The sequence below is a fragment of the Lutjanus erythropterus genome, chromosome 15 (assembly GCF_056507025.1).
Source record: "Lutjanus erythropterus isolate fLutEry1 chromosome 15, fLutEry1.hap2, whole genome shotgun sequence".
NCBI classification, from domain to species: domain Eukaryota; kingdom Metazoa; phylum Chordata; class Actinopteri; order Lutjaniformes; family Lutjanidae; genus Lutjanus; species Lutjanus erythropterus.
The window spans coordinates 24664363-24689440 of record NC_139331.1 but is presented as its reverse complement, the minus strand read 5'-3'; the positions used below and the strand labels follow the sequence as shown (position 1 = coordinate 24689440).

The 25078-nt window shown below is 39.3% G+C and overlaps 1 protein-coding gene across 3 annotated transcripts in view; it reads left to right on the top strand.

The window, feature by feature from the left end:
* The window catches only part of otofa (otoferlin a), a 134582-nt gene that overhangs the window by 65847 nt on the left and 43657 nt on the right, over nt 1–25078 (top strand). For all 3 annotated transcript variants that reach the window (XM_084737211.1, XM_084737213.1, XM_084737212.1), the window contains exons 6-13: nt 13722–13795; nt 14311–14437; nt 14772–14826; nt 16661–16792; nt 20838–20900; nt 21831–21915; nt 22005–22164; nt 23427–23613. In XM_084737211.1, coding sequence (XP_084593337.1) covers nt 13722–13795; nt 14311–14437; nt 14772–14826; nt 16661–16792; nt 20838–20900; nt 21831–21915; nt 22005–22164; nt 23427–23613 — 883 coding nt within the window. The remainder of the gene's footprint in view (nt 1–13721; nt 13796–14310; nt 14438–14771; nt 14827–16660; nt 16793–20837; nt 20901–21830; nt 21916–22004; nt 22165–23426; nt 23614–25078) is intronic.

The window sequence follows — 25078 nt, the reverse complement described above, 5'->3', positions numbered from 1 at the left end:
TCCAGAGATTATCTGAATCTTGTAATGATAATTTGGATTGTAGATGGTGAGATTCCTAAATTTGGGCATTGAGGATTCTCCTTTCATACCCAGTCATGATACTGTCACCTGTTACCAGTTAACTTGTTTACCTGTTGAATGTTACATACAGGTGTTTTTGGAGCATTTCCCAACTTTCCCAGTCTTTTGTTGCCCCTGTTTCATAACTTTTTTGATTTGTGTTGCAGGCATGAAATTCTGAAGTGTACATTTTCCGAAAACTCTTGTCTTTATACTGTATTCAACAGGTTATAAGAAAAAAAGTTTTTGTAAATCATTGTATTCTGTTTTTATATATGTCTTACAGAAAACATCCTAACTTTTTTTGAATTGCAGTTTGTACATTTCCTCACCTTTTTCGGGTGAACAAGCCCTCCATCCTTACTGCTTGATGATTGCATCTGTTATCTAGTTGCTATGGCTGCAAAGAGCTGTCAGTCAGACTTTGTAAGGGTTGCCGTAGGGCTTTTGTCTGAAAAAAACAGTGAATGTGTTGCTCAGAAAATACCAATAACTTTCTCCCTAGCCAACAAATCCACCTCTAATCCGCCTCACACCGGTATTGGCCAGACTGATGGGCTTGTGGGAAACTTTTAATAGCCTTGCCACTTCTCATCCAAACCCTGAATTACCAGCTGCTCACTTTATCTCTGGTTGAGAGGTTTTCAGAATTAAACTTTCAAGAGATGTTTCATTATGTCCTGAATTCTGACTCTACAGCCAGTGCTAATTGTTATTACTTATTCTGATAAATGAAGCATTAATGTGCTGGAGATGATAACCGGGGATGACTCTCTTGTTCCTCTAGGGAGGAGGAGGAGGAGGAGGAGGAGGAAAAAGAGAAGGAGAATGTCATAAACAGTTTAGCCTCAAGGTATATTTCCTACATCTCTCCTGTCTGCCTGACTCTCCCACTTTTTGGTTTGTGGTTTTGTGTGTCTCTTTTGTCTCCTCTTTTATGCAGATGCAATAATGCACAGCAGTGTCACCTTATCAGTTATCATTTTCCTTTAAGTCAAATACATTAGATAATAGCGTTCCAATATACCTCTGAAATGCTTCCCAGACTGCCTAAAATGCAGCATTGGGTATTGGTAAGCATCAGAGTCTACGCACAAATCCAATATCATATATATTAGCCTCAAAACAGGACTCTATACTTCCAGCAGTGTCCCATACACCAAATTTTATGGTGAGTGGAGAAGAGAAGTGCTAGCTTTACCTCGACATCCAATTGTTTTGCAGTCCACCTTATTGTAGTCAGTGTGTGGTAGGCAGAAGGTCTCTGGAGTCAGTGTCAGGAGGAGGACTGATACGGTGGATTGTGAATGTTCCAATCAAAGTTTCTCCAGGAGTTGTTGGTGTTTTAGCAGAGCTAAGGCAGACGCTGCAAACCTGAATTACAAAGTTACTGACTCACCATCAGTGCTGAGAGTACCCAATGTATATATTGTACATAATCACTGTTACTGAACTGCGAATACAAACGCTGTTGTTTCATTCTTTATTTCTTGAGTAGGTTTGTTTTTCTGGGGTTGTGGGGAGAACAGAACAGACTCTTCACTGAGTGAATGTGAGGTTTTTTTAAACAATCTGGTATCAGATCAGTTCTCAGTATTGGCCGATATGCCAAGTTCAGGTATTGGAATCTACATCAGAAAAGAAAAAAATGGTATCAGTACATCTCTATTCAACAGTATCATGGAGCGTTATGTGTCCCCCCGAGGCATTAGGATAATCTTCGAACTTCTAAAGGATTGCCATCAGTTATCTGTGCAGATTTCCCTTAAGCAACAGTTCACCGAGTTTTGGCAATGTCAGCAGTAGAGATGTCTCCCTTCTTGAACTAGACGGCGCTAATCTTGTGGTACTCAAAGCACCAAAAAACACATTTTTACTCAAGATAATCTGCAGACTTTGCTGTTAGCAGTTTCATGTCAGAACTACTTTATTTCTATGGAACTACACCCCCCAACCATATCATTTGTCAGGTGGAAGTGTGCATTCACTCATGGACGAGAGGTTTCAGCTCAGCCAAGGAGGACCCCGTTAATGTTTACATCCTGCAGAGTCACAAGCACGAGCCCTTTGTCCACGAGTACGTTCACACTTCCGTCTGTGCAGTGATATGTTTGATATGTGTAGTTTGGTAGAAAGAAAATAGTTCCTATATGAAACTGCTCTCTAGGTATGAAAATTTCATATCACGGTCGTGACCAAAGTGATCTTATCTTATTTTGTCAGTATTATTATATCATATTGTTACAGTGTGCTCAAAATGTTCAGAAAGTACTGATATTTTATATTGAAAACGTGCACTGATTTTAAATGGCAGCACTGTCCTTTGTGATGTCTATGTTATACCCATGTTACATACTTCGGCTGCATCTGGGAGGCTGTTGCTAACTTTGGTTGATGCAGGACAGTATCTGCCTTTCTGGAAAGAGACACTGGTGTTGAGTTTTTCAAAATGTATTTTTTGGTGCTTTGAACACCACAAACTGAGTGCCTTATATTTCCACTATGTTTAAGAGAAGGCAGACATTTCTATGGCTGAAAACTCAGAAACACACACCAAAATATTCTAAATGGATAAATAGCACTACAGTTAAGCTGTGGTTTGTGGGTGAACTATCTGTTTAAAACTTTGTGAGAACAGGAGTTATGTTTTATTCTAAAACACTTGAGAGACGTGCAAACACAAGCTCTTCTATTATGGATTATTCCCATGCAGTGTCATAACTGCACCGGGTGGAAGAACAAACAGCAGAACTGTGTCTACATGGCACACAGAGCTCCACCCACTGCTGTCTATTTCTGTTACATCACCTGCAGCCTAAAGGTCACGTATGCTGCTCATTGCAGTTTTCAGTGGGCATCAGATTTCATTATAACTGTACAGTACGACTGCAATAGAGCGTAGGTGGCTTGTTAAGGCAAATTGGTTCCTCCTCATCCTTAACCGACCCTTAATTGAGTGAAATTGCGCCCAATGTTGACCGTCCCACTGCTACCACCTCTCATTTGTGCAGCCTCTGCCTCCCTCCACGTCGCCTCCGGTCAGGCAGGATGATTTATGGGAAGCGCCCATGAAGCATTTTGTGCTATCTGTGGCACCACAATGAGCCGGCTTTGCAGGGGTTTTGTTATTCCTAATAAATAAATCACCTTCTGCATGGTTTTACTGCCAGTGAAGCAGATCTGCTGAATAGTGCATGCAGAGGAGAACATGTGCCAGACATGAAGAGAATGGATTTAGGGACCCAATTGTCATTTGATCTGCAGACATCAAATGCTGGAAAAAACACAAACAATGAGATGAAATGGGGTTAGAGTGAGATTATCCTGATATCACTGGTGCAAAGAGCTTACAGACATAAGATTTTTTTCTTGTTAAAACAATTCATAAATTAATCGGCGTCGCCCCACTGAAACATATTGCTGTAAATAGTCATTGTGTTTATTCAAAGCATTTAAATATGCATGATTCATTAGCATAACATCAAATCGGCACTCAAAGGGGACAATTCAGCTTGAGCAAAGCTTCTGTTGAAAGGATAATTTACTCAAACAAGTGCTAATTTATTTATTATATTTTTTTCACCAAGAGTGCGATTCATTTGTCCATCAGTGTAGACTGCCGTGTCTTCAAAGACAGCTCTGGCATCACATGTGGATGATGTATAATCACACAGCGCTGTGGTGCAGGTGGTGTGAGGTCTTGTATCTCACTCTCTTCATCTCAGTGGGTTGTCTTACTGCAGCACTGACTCCCTGTGGAAACTACCTTAACCACAGAAATGCCAGTTAATACAGAAACATGCCATTCTTATACAGCAAGTCCATCCCCGTAGTTACTGTTGCTATGTCTGTCAAGCTTTCCAGTCTTCAATGGCCTGTATAGGGCCCAATTTAGATGATAGTGTTAGTGTATGGTGCACATGCCTCAAGACAGGAATATGCCTGGCTACACCTCATTTTAAGACCAACACACCCATGGGTGCACAAATGGGCACAAGTCCATTTGCTACCTACACAACACGGGCCCTGGGCATATGCGCTGTAAAGACACTGCAGAATATTAATATTTAAGCAGCAAAACTAAAACACTGTAGTTAAAAACTTCATAGCACAGAGGAAACTCTGCAGAGGAAACAGACAGAACTTTGACTGTGTGTGAGACATTTTGGATGTTTAGATGAACACAGGACTTTAATCAGCAGATCCTGATGATCCTGTCAGATTTAAACAATGAATAAAGTTACAGCTGTTGTGCATAAATGGCGCAGTGTCTTTCTGTTACGCGCACACAACTTCAACCTATTTCACCCACCTGCATCATCAGCTGTTAATCAGAAGGATAATTTTAGTACGCTGTGGATTAACTGCAGCACCCTAGAAGCAGAGTTTATGTGTGTTGTGAACCCGCCTATGTGGGCTCATCTTACTATCTACATGTCCTTAAAATGACTCAGTAAAATACTGCGGTATTGACTTTAGACCAGGTTTTTGAGGGTCAGTGGTGCAATTGCTTTCTTCTGCCTCTAGCAATGTACCAAAAATACACCTGGCCACATGCCATTTTAAGTCCAGTGCACCCATAGGTGCCCAGACACTTATTGGCTTCTTACACAACATGGGTGCTAGTATTGTAGTATAGAGCTATCTTCCTCATATTGTAGGTATGTTAAAAAAATATCATATGAGACTGTTTTCCATGCTAACTGCCATGTTTAAGTGTTTGTTATTCAAACACTATGTTTTCATTATTAACATTATACAAGAAAATGTTTCTAGGATAAGGACAAACCAGTGACTCAGGGTGACAGCTAGGGTAACACTGACAGAGGTTGCTGGGGAGTAAGTTTACCCAAATCCAATAAAGAGCGGGATAGAGCTGCTTATGTTACCCTAAATGCTGTTACTATCTAGGAGCTTTCATACACTGAGGAAATACAGTGAGTGTATACAAACAAATGTAGTAAATGTGATCCTTGACCTTTGAACTATTGTTACAGACAGTTTAATCCAGTCCGGATATGTTTGGTTCTGTGTTTCTGGTTTTGGAAAGGTTTTAAAAAGTTCGTAAGCCAGGAAGCCCTTGTCAGGAAATCAACAATCTTCAGATCAGTGAGTCGAGACATTGCTGACACACTGCTTTGACAGATAAGGGTTCACAGAGACCGTCTCTGTTAAAGACATACTGATAAGTGGCATAAAAAGGAAAAAAAAAACATCAAAGTTTCATTTTATCTATACAGTCAAATAAAACTGTGATTTTTTTTTTATTATCGACCCTTCATGCTTTTTCATGCAGAGTTGATGATCTGAAGGATATATTGTTGTTTTTTTTTTCAGTTGTTCTCCCTCTTGTTTCCTTCTGCTGAGACAGATTCTGGATTGAAGCAGTTGCCGTTTGATTTTTTGACATTCCTTGTTTCTTCCTGTGTAGCTGAATTCTCTTGAGGGATTGCTCTGTTTGTCGGCTCTGCTGTTGTGTTTTGCTGTGGTTTGCAGTGGTTCCTATTCTCAGCATGTGTGTGATAGCACGGGGTGTAAATTTGAACACTGTGAGCGAGTGTGTAAGAGATCTTGATGTTATTTTTCTGTTCCAAGCCCCGATGTGGGAGCAGACGATGACGACATGAAGACATGCCTCTTGGGGTAAATCCCAGTTTCTGCATCACCTGTTTGTTTGTCCCAGATATGAGTCATAAAATACTCAGATTTAGAGGGGCTGATCTTCTCATTAGTGCAGATTATTTATAAGATTGTACAAAAGGAAATGGCACTGGAATCCCTCAGACGTTATCAGGGATGTCGAGAAAAAAGGAACATTTGGTCTCTGAAAGCATAAAAGCAGTCTGGATGAAAGTATGTTGTCTAGAGGGTTTCTTCCAGTCCAGTTGATGCAATAACAGCGTAAAAAATGCAAGAGTGCTATTTCGAGTGAATATTAAAATTTAAAAAGTCTGTTCATAGAAAAAATGGTTGTTGTGTAATATACATTCTCCTACACGGAAAAAAAGAGAATTGCTGCACAAACTTAAAAAGAATACTTGAATTGGTAACAAACAAACAAAAAATTAAATCAAGTTAACAAATTAGATGAACACAGTTGCTGTAAGTTTTCCAACTCAGTTATTTGCTTTACTTTTCAAAAGTAAAATACTGCTCCTTAACAACCTAATCTTACAGTTTCAGGAAACGTCTTTTTAAATCAGAATCAGAAATACTTTATTGATTCTTGGGGGGAATTAGATTACAATATAGCTGCACCAACTGAGAATAGAAATATGTAAGCATGGAGAAAATAGACAAATAGAAATAGAAATAAGAATGAATGATTTTTATTCACTGAAAACCTCAAACCTAAACTGTACATTTACTGCTAGAGTGACAACTCATCTTTTCCAGTGCTCAGCACAGATGCACCGTCACTTTCTGCCACCATCGACTGCTTCTCTGCTGCCTCTGGTGGAACGTGTTGCAAACTACAATACATCACCTCAACATGAAGATTTTTGATGTTATTGAACATCACAGTCTCAGGATTTCTTAATACCAAAACATTATCTCAACTCCTACTAAAATACACTTTTTACAGTGTACTCCTTCCTTCCTCTTTATTTTCTCCACCATCATTCTTATTGTCTTTTTTTTGCTTCCTCAGTGTGCAATAGATAGATAGATCTACACAAACACACTAAAAATATCATGGAAGTGTACTCAGATAAATGCACACACACAACATCACAAATAAACGGCTCAAAGATTTTTTTAAATGTTTTGTTTGCTGTATGTAGGCCATGAAGGCTCAAAGCGCGCTTTTATTTTTGGGTGTGAGGGCATTAATCTTGCATAAGCTTCTATCTATGTGACACTAATGAGGGTAAAGTTATGAGCGAGATCACAGGCAAAGAATATCAATTAACTCTCCTGTAGGCAAATGAAGCAGCTACATTAAAACACTTGAAATAAGATGTCAATATCAGATGGATAAATGAGATTGATGTTCTGTTCTGTCTGTTACGGTCAAGTAAAAGTCAACTTCTCACTGCTGTCAAAGTTGAAAGTACATGAAAAACATGACTTGATGCCCGGATCAGCAGAGGAAGAAATCTGCCAGAGCAGAAAAAAAGTATTGAGAGAGAGAGAGAGCGACCTGCAGAGTGTTCAATAATATTTCAGGACAGAGAGTTCTGGTTTAGTGAAAGTTTTCATTGCTGCCTTATCAGGTAGAGCCGAAATCCTTGTCTGGCTCAGGTCCAGAGGCTCCTGGAAACACTGAAATATGTGCATCCAATCTACGTATGTGAGCGAGACAGAGCAGGTGTGTGTAGAGTATCTCACTGAGCTCCATTCAGCAGAGCCCCCGGAGCAGAACGCACAGTATATGTCAATGAATTATTGATCACAGGCGGGTTAGTTTTTATCCTCCCTTTATTCATTTATTTTCATCTACATGGGAGTTTTGTACAGTGAGAAAGTTCAACACACTTGTGAAACGCATGCAAATGGAGAAAACTTCTTCGCCCCTATGGCAATACTCGGCAGTGTATGCCACATTTAGAAACAAAAACTGCATATAAATAAAACACAAACACACAAGTTTGACAACATTGAGCATATAATACAGAGTAACTCTTCTGTGCAGATGCATTCTGGCAAAGGTTGAAGATAGGAGTTGGCCACTGAGGTTTTTACTGGAGGCAATTGTAACACTGTTCAGTCAGACAGCTCACGTTTAAGAGTGTTTATTGCAGCAGCAGAACCTAGTTAGAGCTTGGCGTCTAGACTCCGGCCTCATCACCACACATAGATTAAGTTTACATAGAGATATTGAGGAGTGATGAGCAAATATCTTGAACCCCCAGTCGGAGCGTGCAGGTGGATGTTGGGGCGGTGGCGGGGCTGAAAGAACAGGCGGCGGCACTGATGCAAGGCAGCAATGGCACTGACAGGCAGAGGGAACAATGGGAGGTTTTAGCAGTTAAAATAGACCACCAGATTGGAAGCGTTGACTGAACGAGCTCGCAGGCGTCGCTGCATTAATGTTACTTAATTACTATGCATTACTTTTGGATTATCACCACACCAAATATGATTGAAATTGAAATATGAAATTGTTTAGTAGGTTTATTTAATTGTTTCCCCAGGTATTGCTTCCTCTGTCACGTACAAACGCACGTTTAGATTAATAGCTGTAGGTTAATTATGTGCATTTGCTTTGTTAAGTATCATGTTCACACACAAACTTCAAATAAACTGACATAAACTTAGTCTGTGTTTTTACCCATATAACATCGAGTTTAGCTAAAGAAGAAATGTAAATTATTTCAACAAAAGATAATAGGTCAGCACAACTTTTCTAAGCTAGTACAGACAGTTGCGTTTCCTCAAACTTGGCAGAAACCTCCACTTGGACTCAAGGATGAACTGATTAGATTTTGGTGGTCAGCTTGAGATAACGTATGTGAGAGTCATGTTGCAAATCTCAGCTGGTTGCATCTGGCAGTTGTGGTGGCATTGCAGTCGGTGCTTCACCATCTGTTGTTTGGTGGGGATCTGCACTCTGCTGAGCGCACTCTTCTTTTTTTCCATTGTTCCAACCATGCCCACTTACGAGACAGGAAATGTATGTTACTTCATACCATCAACGCAGCTTGTAATGCATTATCTTTTTATGTACATGGAGCATCATCCGAGCTGTAATTCTGTCTGAGATATGTCTGACGATTCCTGAGAAGAACTACAGAAATATCAACACACTGTTGTTAAAGCCACCATCACTGGCAGCTACATCTAAATAAAATCCAATATTAACACTAATAAAATAGTTTCAGCTCTGTGAGCTTAATACAGTGTGCACTTTGTTCATATCTTTATTTCACTTGTAAATATGCCACTCGAATTAATCGAAGGTAGGGAATTTGCGCTATTTAAATAATGTTGCTATTAGGCGAACAGTAGGGGAACCACTTCCCATTCTGCTGACACTGATAGGATGCAGCATCCTCAACACAAACCTCAGACAGCTGGTATAAATTAGTTTGCACTAAATTGATCTCAGGAAGGAAAATATCAGTCATTTAATATCTCAAGCCTCCTACAGAGTCAAAAAATACCTATGAGAAACAGGGCAGATAATTATCCAACAAGGGCATTTGAGGAGTAGATTGTACACTGTAAAAATTAATTATTGTTTCAACTTAAAGAAGTAAGTGGTCAGGCTGCCGTAAAACTTTTAATTGACTGAATTTCAAAAAAACAAGTTGGGGTAATTTTCTAAACTTTCTCATCAAATAAACTTGATAATTAATTAATTAATTCAGTCAAAAACATAACATATAATAGTAAACCACTGCAGGAACCAGTTTTCTGCACAATGAGCACTTTACTTTTGATACTTTAGCACATTCTGCTGATCCTAACTTGGTAAGAGTTTGAATGCAGGACTTGTAGTGGAATATTTTCACAGTGTGGTATTTGTACTTTTACTTCAGACATATCCACGTTTGACCTTCTGCTTGCATTAAGTTCAGAGCCAGACCTCTGGACTCTCATGCAACTTACACACCATTCTCTTCTTCTTATCCCGCTGCTTGACCTGTGCATTTAAGATGAACTCATAACTGTGAGGAAAATGTTTCATGCACAGTTTGAAACCCCAGTTTTACGGAGGAGATGGAAATCGAGCTGCCAGGTGATTGGCGTAGAAACCTTGGGAATAACTCAGTTGCCTCAGTTAAATAATTTGTCTTTGATACAATTTACACGTGTAACAAGGCAATTTATTCATGCTCTCATATATTATTGATTCACACACAGTCACCCTCACACATACAGAACAGTTCATTTTCAGTTTTAGGCAAGCGTGTGCATATGTTGCTGCTGCTTTTAAAATATGCAGCAGCTGACTTTGAATACAACAGTGAGCTTATTATCTCTCTGTGTCTGCAGTACAAAGCTTGAATGAGCTTCACATCTTATTCAAGGTGTTTGTGTGTGTTTTTGGTTGATTTGCAGTGCTTAGATGTTACAGTTAATGTGACACTCACTGATGCATTTACGGTCTTTATTTCAGATCAAAGGAACAAAGGGAAAGAGAAAATAATAGGTATACCTCCCTTTTGAATTCTCAACTTCTCAGCAAGCTGCCTTTCCTTTTTTTTCTGTATTTTCTTTGAAAGTTTGACATTTTGTGAGTTTTACCTGCAAACCTGGAAACACTGAAGTGTGGATTTGCATGTTTCCATTACTCTAATTGGAAACCCCTTTTGTGAACTTTGTTTTTTCTTTTCCTGTCTGACGTCTTTGAAGGTTACATTTCGTCATTAAATGAGCGTAGAGGGATGGCTTGTTAAACTTTCAAGGTTCATCTTATTTAAGATTCAGACATGGCTGCCTGGTGAAAGCATTTGTCTCTGATGTTTGTCCTTGCAGAGGAAGGGAAAAGAAAGCGAAGGGAGTGAAAGACAAGTAAGTTAAACATTGGGTGGCTCCGTTTGTTTATTTTCCAATGACTCATCCCTTTTTTTGTTAAAAATTTGTGTTACTGTGCAGAAGATTCACTCTTTGCTCCTGGCAGAACTGCAGCATCTTCACCTTCTGCCTAACTGCTTTCCTCATCACAAATCCCACAGCACTGGTCATCTGTTTGACCATACAACAACCAACGATTGTGTTTTTTTTTTGACATGTAATCATGACCTCTTGTGGCTAATTTCTCTCAGAGAACACCCAAAGGCAACACGACTTTGTTATAGAGCCAGAAACCTTTTAGGGAGGAAAGTTGGGTGTATGAAGTGACTGACTTTGAAACAGAAGATTATGGTAACTTCAGGTTAGTTTAAGAGAGGGTTGGACAACAACACGTGGACCAATGGCCTGGTTTAAGGGTCCTTTTGATGAAAAATATTGGCACCTGGAACACAAAGAATGCATGGAGGGACACTCAAAGAAATTAATACGTTTTTGCATCATAGAATATATGTAATTCTTTGATTACTGGTTTTCCAAAATTGAGAAATGTGAGGTGGCGCTGGCACAAAGTCTACGCTGTGTCACTTGTGTGCTTTCACACTTTTATGGTGTTTAAAGTAAAATTAAGTTTTTACATTGAGATAAAGTTTAACATGTGTGTATGTAAATTTCACCAATCAGTTTGGGATTTTAACTGGAGTTTTGCAGTGATGTATAAATTAATCAATCAATGACTAAAAAGAATAAAGAATACTGACTGTGGCCAAACTACTAAGATGATTTCACCATTTAACTGACAGAATTTTCATAGCAGACCAGAGTGAATCAATGAGGTAATGCAAGTTACCACAACAAGCTTGTTTAGCTGAATTTATTATGTAGAAAGAAGGAAAAAGAACTTAATTTTGGGACAATGTTTGTTAGGTATGGAATGATTGAAAGTAGAATTTGGGACAGGGTTCATTTCAAGCCCTGCACCTTTTATTATGACCAGTCCAATTCACATGTGTATAATAATACTCAAACTGTTTAATCAGCATCTCTATATGCCACACCTGTCAGGTGGATGGATTATCTTGGCAAAGGAGAAAAGCCCAATAGCATAAAATATTTACAAATTTGTGTGTTGCATTTATAATTATACACTGTGTAATACACTTTTATCCACAGGGGCCTCCAAAACACAGTATGAAAGTTGTAGTAGCTTCATGAAGTAGTATATTCATGAAGTTCATGTCAGTTTCTTATGAACTCTGGAGGCTGTCTGGATGCCCTTCAGCTCTTCTTTGGTGGTGTATAGAGCCCAACCCACTCCATCCTCCTCCTCTCCCTGCATCTCCTGCCGTGTACCTCCACCTCCTTCTTTCTCCCTCCCCTCCTCTCTCCTGCATCATCCATTCATCTGTCCAACTCTTATCTGCCTGGCTGGCCTGGACTGTCTGCACCTGACAGGTGAAGATTATGGAAATATAGTTTAAAATAGAAGCAGGCTCGGGGAGGATTTATGGTGATCTGACCTCTCTGTGGAGTTGAGTAGGATCAGTGGTGTCTTTCATGTGGTATGTATGAAACATGTTTTGACACATAATGTGTGTGTGTGTGTTGTGTTTTGATAGAAAGTCTTGGGGTTTTGGACTGCTTTGGACAAAAGTAGTGATTTGAAGAAGTCACTTTAGGCTCCTGGAAATTGTGATGAGCATTTTTCCCATTTTTTGTCATTTTATAGACTGAATGATGAATTGATTCATCATAAAAATAATGGTTAGTTGCAGCCCTAATGCCCATTACAATTTCCACCCCGGAGTCTGAGGAGACTTTTTAAATTTCTTGTCAATTTTCTGCAGATTAACTCAGGCGTCTTCAAACTGCGTTCCTGGGACCAACAGGGGTCCCTGAGTGGGTTACAGGGGGTCCCCAGCAAAAAGAAAATAATATTTTAAGTTTTTTCACCCTATTTATTGGAAGTCGGAACAACAAGGGATGGAACTGTGGTTGTCCATTTTGATTAATTGTAATTTATAGAGGTCCTAGTTTGCTCACTGACTATGATCAGATCAGACTAGGACTACTATAAATCACATTTTTTTAAATTTACTGTTTACCTATTTTGATTATATGAGTAGTTAATCCCCTCTATTGTTTAAAGTACTAATAGAGGGGATTCCTTTGGACAAACTCCTTTCAATTTGGGGGTCTGTGGTCTAATGTGCATCTATTTTGGGGGTCCTTGACCTGAAAAAGTTTGGGAACACCTGGACTTACTGATACTCGACAAATCCTTTTAGCATTTCAGCTCCAGTTAACAGATGTTATATTCAAACCTTTTCGTGCATGCACTGATAATTCAATAAACCTGCCAATCAGCTGTAAGTATATTGATCAAACTGTGCTTTAAAGGCATGAGTCCGGCTCAGAGTCCAAGCAGTGTGTACTTGAGTGTCAGTGGCCTTGATTCGATTTGACTGGAAAAGCTTTTTACCTTTATTTTGATGACTGATCAATTGTCCTTTTCTCGACTTTAATTTCTATTCACACAGCTCTTGGCTTTTACTTTTAAATCTCTCCTGGCACTCAGCCATGAATTCAAATGCGTGGTAGACATACTTCTCTTTAAAACCACTTCTCCTTGCAGTATATTTTATGAAATAAAGGTTGAAGGTTGCCTCTAGAATAACGGATGAAAGATCAGAGCAGATAGTGAACTCTGATACACTCGACTCTGAATGCAGGAGGAAACAAAAGGAAAACCTTCCTATTCATTAATTCCCTGACATGTATCCATATCCGCAGCAAATTGGACGGTCACACTCATTTTTAATTATTAAGGCCCCTCATTTGTCGTCGCGCTGATGACATCACAAGCTCTTTGTTGTCGCGGTGATATGTGATCCAGTTAATATCAATGTGGAGACACTGGATACTCTTGTTTTGTGATTGAGGGTCTGGAGAATTGATGGTGGGGGGGGGTTAGGTCCACTGGAATTAAATGTCCAGACGAGTTACAAAGATGTCCATGATATATGGATGTTATGGTGTTGGGTTGCATTTTGATTGCGTCCACGAGTGAGCAGTGGGGTTTCCGCTCGTGTCACGTTCGATAAAATCGCCTGAAATCGAAAGTGAGACAAACATGAAACTGTGAATCAGACACAAGTTCACTTTCATGATGAAGTTTCCTCTCCTTTCTCCTCCAACAGAGCAGGGAAGGGAGTTTTCTCAGCCATGAAGCTCGGCAAGATCAAGATCTCTAAAGACGATCACAAGAAAGGAGGTAAAAAAAAAAAAAAAAGCAAGCAAGACAACGCTTATCTGACTCAAAACTTCATTTTGTTAACTTTCTTCATTAATTCTGATTCTACAGATTCTATAATTACATGAAGAAAAAAAACAAAACATGACACAAATAATGGAGAAAAAATAATTCTGTCATTATGAATCCACATATTAAGGGTCATTCATCTTTCTTCACCACACGATTTGGAGCTTTTACTGCTGTATAGTTGTCTCCTACTTCATTTTTTTGCTTCAAAAACCACTGGAGAGAGAAGCCTTTCATTAAATAGATACATTTTTATTTCTCAACATTAAGATCTAAACCTTGTTTCAAGCCTTTGTCACACTGCTAGGAATAAAAATCTGGTTGTGAACTACTGAATCATTTATTTATGTAAAGGCCTGAGAGTAGAGGGATTTATACACACAAAATGTAAAACTGCACTGGAATTGAGCTATGACATATCCATTCTTAGTTTTTAATCGTTGATTTACTTCATTTCGATGGTCCAGATGAGCCGGCGGTCCTGGACATGGAGGACCTGGACAGGAAAGCGATACGTCTCGCTGGATCGCTGGACCCCGACACCATCTCACTGGCCTCTGTCACCGCCGTCACGACCAACGTCTCCAATAAGAGGTCTAATTATTGTTCATACACTGAGACATGCATGCACACGCACTCATGGGACAGAAATGTACTAATATATGCAGCACACAGTAAGTTAAAGCACACAGACTTAATGGCCTCGGTCAGAACTCAAACTGCTGACGCCGTAGGCTGAATTGAAGCTGGGTGCACAGTGACACCATTTAATAGCATGTATTTCTGAAAATAAATTTATTCAACCTTGGAATATGGAAATATGGAGCTTTCCCAATTTAAGTGTCAAACTTAGAATTGATTTCGTGCATGAGAATGTACTCTGTCAATCCTCGGTGGAAATATAACTGACTGTGTCTAATTTCTTCAGGTCAAAGCCAGATATCAAGATGGAGCCGAGCTCTGGACGACCAGTGGATTATCAGGTGTGTGTGCATTTCTGAGCGTGTGCGGAAACACATATTTCTGCCTGCATACCTGCACAGATAAGTGTGTGCAGGTTCAAATATCTAGGTCTATCTTCCTCTCGACTCTACTTCTCTTGAGACCTTTTTTAAAATTGTGATGTTTTGCACATGATAATGCAAATGATGCTGTAAAAATAAAGGAAAGACACAAATCATCCCACATAATGCTGGATTCAGAGACCATCTCAAAAAATTGTTTGCCTTCTGGAGAATGGTCAGATGAGAAGACTGATATTACTCTGATATTTGTGTGTTAAGTGCAGAGCTTGAACCTGGAGGTGATTAGCTTGCCTTGAAGACTAGAAGCAGGTAGAAACAGCCAGCCTGGCTCTTTTAAAATCGGCCTGCCAGGACCGCTAAAGTTAATTAAAGTCGAGATGAAATAAAAAATGGTGTTTGAATCCTTATAGATCACATCCACAGTCATACTTTGCACCTATTTAACAATATGATTCCCAAAAACACCAAAAATCTATTTATTTGTATTCCTATATCATGTTTTTTTTCCTATAAAACAAAATATAAGGCGTGCTTACATAGGCCTCAACCAATAATATCATCCACTCATCATTCAATCCTCTTTTTAGCGGCACAGGGCTAAGACTCAGTATGTAGCTAGCGAGCAATAGCAGAGTACATCGCCCTATTTATTATCATGTCACCATACTGAAGCCAGACACTCTCAAAATGCAGTTTCTTCCGAACTTGTATACAGATTACACTAATGAGACAGTCTATTAATTAGTAAGCTTTAGAGGTACAGAGAGAATTTAAGTTTCAGAGGAAACAGGCTAGCCTGCTTGCCCTTGGATCCAGTTTTTATGCTAAGCTAATCGTCTCCTGGCTCCAGCTACATTCTTGCAGGAATTGTTTTACATTTTGTGAAATAAGCTTTTTAACCTTACATGCAAAGAGTTACATGAGAAAGTTTATGCCACTCATATATCTTTATGTTGATATAAGGCTAAAGCTAGCTACTGGTTAGCTTAGCTTACTTTACTTAGCCAAAAGACTGAAAAATAAGGGGAAATGGCTAGCCTGGATCTGTCCTAAGGTAAGAAAATCTACCCAGTAGCACATCTAAATCTCACACGTTATATCTTGCTTGTTTAATCTGTACAAAAATTGTAGTGTAAAAATGAACATTTAGGGTTTCATGGAAGGTATTCTTCTGACTGTATGTTAGATATTAATTAATACACAAACATGTGTCTTTATTTTCTCTAAAATCACAGCCGTTTGCCTGATTTATTCAACACAACATCAATGAAAATAAGTAACAGAATAATTGTGGACACAGTATAACTGTCCTCCAATGCTAGCCTATGGCCTACTTTCATGACCTATTTTATTTAAAAACATGAATACATTTATACACCAGACTGAAATATTGGTGTAATCGTAGACTGCAGACTCATCCTCTCTTTCTTTCTCTTTGTTCTTCTTCATTATCCAGCAGCTAATTAAACCAGAGGGATGCTCCTTAGATGCAGAAAACTCTGGCTTGCGTCTAGTTTTTCCATCAAATGCTACATTACTTCAGCCTGGGGACATGTTTGAGTAAAATCACAAGCTAAAAAGTATCTGGCAAAAGCTCTCACTGCCTGGACGCAGGATCATTAGAGTTTGTGAAAGATCGATTTCCTTGTTTTTTGCCTTTCAATGGTTGGCAGGGTAATTACTGCATAGCTGCATGATTTATGATGATGACATTGCTGCAGGTTATCTCACTGTGGGAAAAGAGTCAGGCGGTTTTAACCTTCATATCTGATGTGTTAATGTCTCCCTTCAGATCAGCATCACAGTGATCGAGGCCCGGCAGCTCATAGGCCTCAACATGGACCCTGTGGTGTGTGTGGAGATCGGAGATGACAAGAAATACACGTCGATGAAGGAGTCCACCAACTGCCCGTACTACAACGAGGTGAGACCTTTGAAACTTAAAAAAAAAAATTCTCTGTCCTACTAACTGTCAGCTTCAATTTGTTCCTCCTATTCTTCACATATTGCTTCCCCTACAGAACAATTGTGTTTCCAAGGCTGATCCCATGTTTACAGCCTATGTGATAGTCGAAGCAAACTGCCATAAATCACATCATGGGTAACACTGAGGTTCAGCTGTTGAGATTAGATTTGGAATAGGGACATTAATTGGTTTAGGCTCAGCTGTAGAGGTAAAAACACGATGCCATGGTGCAAAAACTTAATTCTACTGTACGACATGTCATATAAAATACAGTGTCAGCCCTCAGTATCTGAATGGTGATTGCATTGTTCATTTGATTCTGCAAATTCTTACTTAATTTAGCTAATTATGTATAATAATTGCTAATGCAATTACAGGTGCAGTGGGCAATTTTGGAGAAAGATAGTTGACTGTCAAATACTTACTTTTGAGTGAGAGACACAACAATCAACAATCTTAGCAAGTCTCCTGTCACAGATTAGGTTTTCTAAGCTAGAGCAAAGGGAGCAAAAGTCTAGTTTTCTCTCTGCCAACTTGTATTAGATTATAGTTAAAGGTTATTGTTGAATTTTTGCTTAGTGATGCCCAAAACAAAAATGCTTACCCTGGCTTTAAGTGGCGAATTAAAGTGGCTGTAATCAGTTTTTAACAATGCATTACATGAATACTTGTACGTGAAAGTAGAGATGAACCTACAGAGAACTATCACCAGACTGTCTCGGCTCTTCAGAGTGTTTAAGATGGGCATACACTGTAAGATTGGAGTCAATTTCTGACCAGATTTTTGAGCTGCACGACTCATTTGGACCGTATTTCAGTTTTGTCAGGCATCGTTCGCTGTGCTGTGTACAGGGGGCAGAGAGGATCAATCTTTCTGACACGTCAAAAATTTTGGTCGCTGGTCGTTAGGCCCTTACAAGATTCAGTTTCCCAGCATCGGCGTCTTTTTTCTCACTGCACCTGTGACAAACTGTTCTTCACTAAGAAGTGAGACTGAAGATCAGTAGGTATTTTATCATAATAATGACCTTTAAGGGGAGAATTTGATAGTTTGATTTAAGGAAATAAAATTCTCTGACCTGCAACAAACTTGAGACACAATTAACAGCAATACAATATTTGACAACTAATTCAAATGTAAGATTGTTTTATTGACCCACGCTGTAATCACACTGCGATATGCAATATGTGTAATATTTGTAAACAACAAAAATAAACAGATTTTTTTTTCACTCTGAGTAAATAAGACTAAAAGCAAGATGACAAGATGGTATCATACAGTAAATCTCATGCCAGTGGCACTGTAAGTGACAGCAGGTGTTTCTCAACATGAGGACGTCAATCAGCACCTTCTTTTTGTTTTCCTGCAACCAGAAATGTTTCTTAGAAAAGGTAGGAAAGTAAAATGTAATGTAGAAGCTGCCAGCAGCTCCTTTGATGCTTCAGTGTTGTAATGATTTATTGATTTTAAAATACTTCACATAACACACTTAGCGAGAGAGTTCTTGTCAGCTCGTGTGTTCCTGAACAGTAGGGAGTGTTGGTAGTGGTGAGGGTCATGCAGAGCTCAGCCTCTGGGTTGCGTCCTGCAGGGAGTGGAAGTGACAGTTTGTCTGCGATCGATTCTTCCTGTTAGTCTGAAAATCCCCCGTGGACAGACAAACTGGAAACCAGACTGATCGAGGTAATAGTCCTCCAAGCTTTCTGTCTCCTCGCGTCCAGACCCTCCAGTCAGTGTCTCTGTTTCAGATGGTTCCACAGTTCTCAGGAATAATCATCTGAAATTGGCTCGGGTGGGAAACTACAATCATCTCTGTTCTTTGGAAGTTCACAGAAAAAAAACCTACATTATCATAAAAATGTAATACCATCCAATTTCACTTCACTTCCACTTCTCTTTGGTTAGCTGTACAAGCTTTGTACATACTGTATGTCAGTTACTTCTTATAGTATAGGTTATTTTGGATATATGGTGTATTTTTAAGTGTTAATATTCTGTTTAACTACATAAGAGTCACACTAATCCACCACTTTCTTCCACATCACTTGGTCTTTTATATAAGCTTACATATTGAGTATCTTCCAATACAGACTGTGATCTCAGGTTTATTTTTAGCATATTTTTGTCTGTTTCTCCTGCGTAATTCATCTGCTTGAAGTAAACATGAACTACGCCACGTTTTCTTTGATGCTTTTTTTAAATCATGATTTGTTTAGTTTCTAATATATAGTATAATAATTGCGATGTGTCTGTGTGGATCTTATGCTTTGGCAGGAAGCTTTTGGAAAGATTTAGACAGGCTCTCTTCATCTCCAGCATGAACAAAATACTCTCAGGAAGTTGAGGAACTATTTTCAACAACCTATCCATCCATTTTCTTTGGCTTATCTGGAGCAGCAGGCTAAGCTGAGTATTACAGACATCTATCTCGCTAGCAGCGCTTTCCAGCTCCTCCCTGGGGGACTCCAAGGCGTTCCCAGGTCAGATGGAATATGTGATCCCTCCAATGAGTTCTGGCTCTGTCCCTGGGTCTCCTCCCAGCAGGATGCAAACCTCCAAAAGAAGTCTTCCTAATCAGCTGCCTGAGCCACCTCAGCAGGCAGTAAACCTACTCCCAGGTGCCCCCAGATGTCCAGGCTCAGTAAGGCTGAGTCCAGCCACTGTACAGATGAAAGTCATTTCAGCCTCTTATATCCGCAATCTCATTCTTTCGGTCCACCAAAGAATCACCACCTTAACGCGATCAAGGGGATTGTGTGTCCCTCTAATCCTTGGAGCTGTGTTGTCCAGGGCAATAGCCCTTGCTAGGGTCGCCTTAGGTAAATGGGTCCAGACTAAGAGCGATTTAAAGACCTCAAGACCTGGTGGAAATGTGCTGAACGGTTCAAAATGAGGTTGTTGAACTGGCATGGGGCTGGTTCCATGTTGGTGGAAAAGGGCACAGGGAAATGGGGGCCCTCTCCTGGAGCCAGATCAGGGAGGGGAGCGTCTGGGCAGAGCCAACTACACAGACCTGTGGCCCCACCATGTGCAGGGTTAGGCATGGGGGTCAGGTGCCTTGCAGGCCGTGTCACGGGCAAAGGCAGGGACCTATACATGTCGATACTTGGCAGTGCAGACTGGTCCTAGGGACGTGGAAAATTTTGTTTACTAGGTTATTAAATTGTGCAGTATTTTGGAGAGGGGGCAGAAGAAGAAGAGGTAAGACTGAGGGTACGAGTTTCACAATTCCCTTATAACCTTTCAACCTCATCCTCTCAGTATTAAGAGTATTTTTAACAAATACATTTTGGCCCTCCCCTGAAAGACCTCGGGAACTGCACAGAGAAGGACGACCTTTGGCTGTTTGTGGATATCTTGGTGGAACGCCTCTCTCAGGGCGTCTATCCCATCCTTCAGAAATTGCTGAACATCAGGCATAACCAAAAAAAAAAATATGAGTGTGCTCTGAACTGGTTGGACTCCGCTTTGCTGTTATTTGCAGGGTGTGGAGGTATTTTGTTGTAACTTTCGGCTTGAACTCCTTCCAAGTATTGGAAGTGGTCAACACTGTGCCTCCCTACAAACTTCCCTCCAGGCATCTAGTGATATATCTGTGTTCATTTCAGCCTCCCTTTTCTGCTTTTGTTTCTGAGAAATTGTTTGGGGTCATCCAGAGGAAAGTTCAGTATACCTTGGAGATTTCTTTCCTAACCTCATTTTAACTTTAATCTGAGTTCTTGTGGTGTCTGTGCACCCTGTGTAGCCCCTGCCTTTTGTAGAGTTGCACATAAGCTGCAGTGTAGCCGTACTAATACACTCACACCTGAGGATGCCTAGAGCAAAGGTATGGCAAAACTTTGATGTAGAACTTTAAATAAGTAATATCTTTTCAACCCACTGTGTTTGTCTTAAAGCTTGAGGGGCAAAAGCTGTGATGTGGCTAAAATATCAGCTGACCTCCCGTGAGGTTGGCTTGACGATGAAAAGATCACGATATGATGTTTTCTCTCCTCTCTGCAGTATTTCGTCTTTGACTTCCACGTCCCTCCTGATGTCATGTTTGACAAGATCATCAAGCTGTCAGTAAGTGCACACGGCAGTACTGCTAAACAACCTCTTATTTACACTAAAAGGGATATTTCGAATTATTTGATGTAGTGTGGTATGAGGTATTACCTGCAGGACCCTGTTTGGAGAAGCAGATAAGGGTATCAGCATGGAAGCTAAGCAATGATGAGAAACCACTGTTTGTGTTACTGTGTGACTTCAGTGTTTTAATATGATGGTTCAGATTCACCAAAGTCACACAATAACACAACAAACAACAGATCAAGGAAGTGGAAACTCCTGTGGTCTGTTAGGTAAAATTACTCATTTTGCATATTTAGTTTGGTTGTTTTGGAAAAAGCAACATTTGGTTTATATAACAGCAGCTTCCTGTCATCAACAGCTGTGAAAATGTACTTAAACTGATATTGAATTTTTAAGAGGAACCTTTTTTTAGTGACTAAAACACCTTCTGTTACTGACCCTGTCCACAGCAGTGCATCACTTAGCTTTCATGCTGGACGTCCCTCTGCTTCTCTAAACTGGTTCGATGGTATCATGGCTAATAGACTGACTATTAATAAGTGCCTTACACAACCCTACATCGAATAATCCAAATTATCCCTCCAAGGTCAGATTTTACAGCATTTTGTTGCATAATTGATTACGTTGATGAAGAAACGTGACAGTTTTAAAGATAATAAAACTCACACTTAAGAGTAGAGTAGATGTTTCTTCCCTTTGTGTGAAGATGTAAAAAGATATTGCTGGTTATTGCATTAATTTGGTTAATTAATGATCTAAGAGAGTTACATTATGCAGCCCCTTGTTAAACATGAACTCCATAGCCATCTGTTTCCCCATAAAACTTTCACTTTTTAATTGTTTAGAGCAATTTCCGGTTCGACAGTGAGTTATCTGAGTTTAAATTTTATTGTAAGTTTTAATTCTCATCTGTCTGCGTAGGTTATTCACTCTAAAAATCTTCTTCGGAGCGGGACCTTGGTGGGAACTTTCAAGATGGATGTTGGGACTGTTTACTCTCAGCCTGGTAAACTGAAAGCTGTAGCTCCCATAACAATCTCATAACTGGTCATTGCATTCGTGCACAGTCCTAATTGAGTGATCTTTCTGTTTCAGAACATCAGTTCTATCACAAGTGGGCCATCCTGTCTGACCCTGACGACATAACAGCGGGGTGTAAAGGATATATTAAGTGTGACATCGCTGTGGTCGGGAAGGGAGACAACATCAAGACCCCGCACAAGGCCAATGAGACCGATGAAGACGACATAGAGGGGTAATGAGCTGTCACTGCTCTGCCAGTTTCAGACAAAATTTATTTTGAATACTGTGGTCAGAGACATTTTACAATATACAGTTATTTCTGCATCATTTTCTTCAAAGATTTATTTCTTGTAATATTTTTTTCGCCTCCTAGCCAGGAGAAATATCCTTCAGCAGAATCCACAATATCATATAACTGTCTGATCAAATTATGACTACATCACTGACTCAAGAAACATAAGATTAAAATGTTACATTCACCAACTACAACTTTCAGTAAACACCTAAGATTAAAACTAAATTAAAAACTTGTGTTAAAATCAGTGCTGCCTGAAAATTAAAATATGCAGTTTTTATATGTAAAATTCAGGTAGTTTTACTGTGACTGTTTCCTTCTTTTATTCACTGCTTTTCCATCAGAGCACTTGTTTCAATGCTGTTATATGCACAAAATAACAAAGAAAACTACAGTATTGTGCTTCAGTTACTCTTCACCAGGGTTTTTTGGTTGATTTTTTTAGCCATTATTAATAAATTAGTTAATACTTATTTCACTGTTAACAAACAAAGAAATGTTAATTGTGTTTACTGATTATTTACTAATTATTACTAATGTAGTTTACATGTTTTTATCATTAGTTTGTGTAATATAAAACAGTTTATATATTATATATTGTATCATAGCTCACATCACATTTCATTGTGATTAAATTTGTAGTAACAGTTTATTGTTGCACACAACACATTTTATATACAGTACTTTAATGAGTAAATGAGCAAATGATTTGTAAACCTTTAAGAAATCATTACAGACAGATATGGACCAGTAACACTTTGTTAATGGTTCAGAATTAGTATTTTTGCAAAAAAAAAGAATTCAGGTGGAAATGAAAACATTCTGCATCTGTGTTTTAATTTCTGTTACTTAATGTTACTACTTAATTACTTACAGTGATTCTGACTGTACTTCAGATAGTTCAGGAACAGTGTGTAATTTACTATTGTTGCTGTGGATAGGCTTTTTATGCATAATACACAGAATTTTACAGGATTTTCACATGCAGTGGTGATGATTCATATTTTATACCAAAACTGGGTCATAGTTGCAAGAATTACTGGACATTCTCAAAAACGTATATATACTTCTGTAAATATAATTACCCGGTATCATCAGGAAACTTTTCCACAGACTGTACTTTTGTGAAATCTAATCAATACCTCCACAATCTTGTCTCTAAATGGGTTTTTGTGCTGCTGTTTTTTTTTTTTCCCCAGGAACCTTCTGCTCCCAGAGGGCATCCCAGCAGAGAGGCAGTGGGCGAGGTTTTACGTGAAGATCCACCGTGCTGAGGGACTTCCTAAAATGAACACCAGCATCATGGCAAACGTGAAGAAGGCCTTCATCGGAGAGAACAGAGACCTGGTGGACCCCTACGTTCAAGTGCAGTTTGCTGGGCAGAAAGTAACTACCTCCGCATCCTCCTGCAATCTCTTCTTTTTTGGTAGCAGTTGTTATCACTCCCCGAGGGATCATTACTGCTGCCCTCGAATGCACTGTTGGTTTGATAATGGTTGCAAGTGCACATATCTGTAGGGTGGATTTTCATAGATTTAACAACTATATATGTATTATTATAAAGGAGCAACATGCAGAGTTTATTTTGGTTGAAAACAATAATGAGTTTATTTCACAGCCATTAGGGAGCCAAAGTTTTAGAATAAACTTCCATAATTCAACTATTTTTTTCAGAATATAAATGTGTTCCCACAGATCCAATAATCATGTATACAAACATTAACACATCACCAGTCCCATACATAAGTACCATATAACATCGAGGGAAAATAAAAGAGAAGAAAGAAGAGAGAGGATAAAGAGAAAGAAAAATGGTTGCTGCATCTCATAAAACTTTCTGGCGGATGCTGAAGTACTGTGTTTTAAGTGTTTGAGCTTCAGGTGTGACATTACATCCTCCAGCAAGTTTTTATGAGATGGTGATTTAAAGCAATGACTGTAGAAAAGGCCACATCTACTTTCTGGTTAACTGTTAACTTAAAGGTCCCCAGTATATTGGTCAGACAGTTAGAATCAATAACCGTGCGACATAAAGGGCTGGGTATCGATCGTCAATATTTTTTGGCGCTGACTGAATCCCTGTGATACTATACAGTGTTGAAAAATGCCTCGCCATTCAATATCAAATTTTGATCCCTAACAACTAAATCTCATCAGGGTCAGTGAGCCACTAAGCGGACAGCATGCTTGTACCAAGTACGGTTGGGCAATGTTGTCCAAATTGTCCACAGTGAAACATCACAATGGACAAGTATATTGTTGCTGGGTTTAAAAGATCCTGGCGCCGTATGTCTATAACTTAATTATGTTTAATAAGAAACAATAAACATGACACTTAGACGTAATGCAATGAACGGTGGCAAAAGCTTCTTTTTTCCCACATGTGGGAGAGAAATGACTGTCAGCATCATCCATCGGTCCAACTCTAGAACCAAGATCTAATCATTCTGGTGATTGGCCGTCTAATGTTACACATCCTAGAAACACTCAGGAAAACACTATTTTACACCAACAGATGGGGATCATTGACATTTTTTCGCCACCAGGTCTGAACAATTTCTTCTGTTTAAAGTGACCCATGTTGTGTAATATAATTTCATTTTTGTTAAAATGGGACTGGGACTGTACTCAGACCAACAATGACCAGTTTGATGACAGGGAATCCAGTACCAAGGTGGTTTTCTAGCCATGTTCGTTCCAGGCACCTCAGGTCTGAGCCAGGTAATTAGGATGGCTAGCTCCACAGCAAACCAAGCTAAATAGTTAACACAAGCCACAGTTAACAGCAGATAGCGGTTAGCCTACTGAAGCAACAGGTAAACTAGCTAACCGCTATCTGTCTATCAGATAA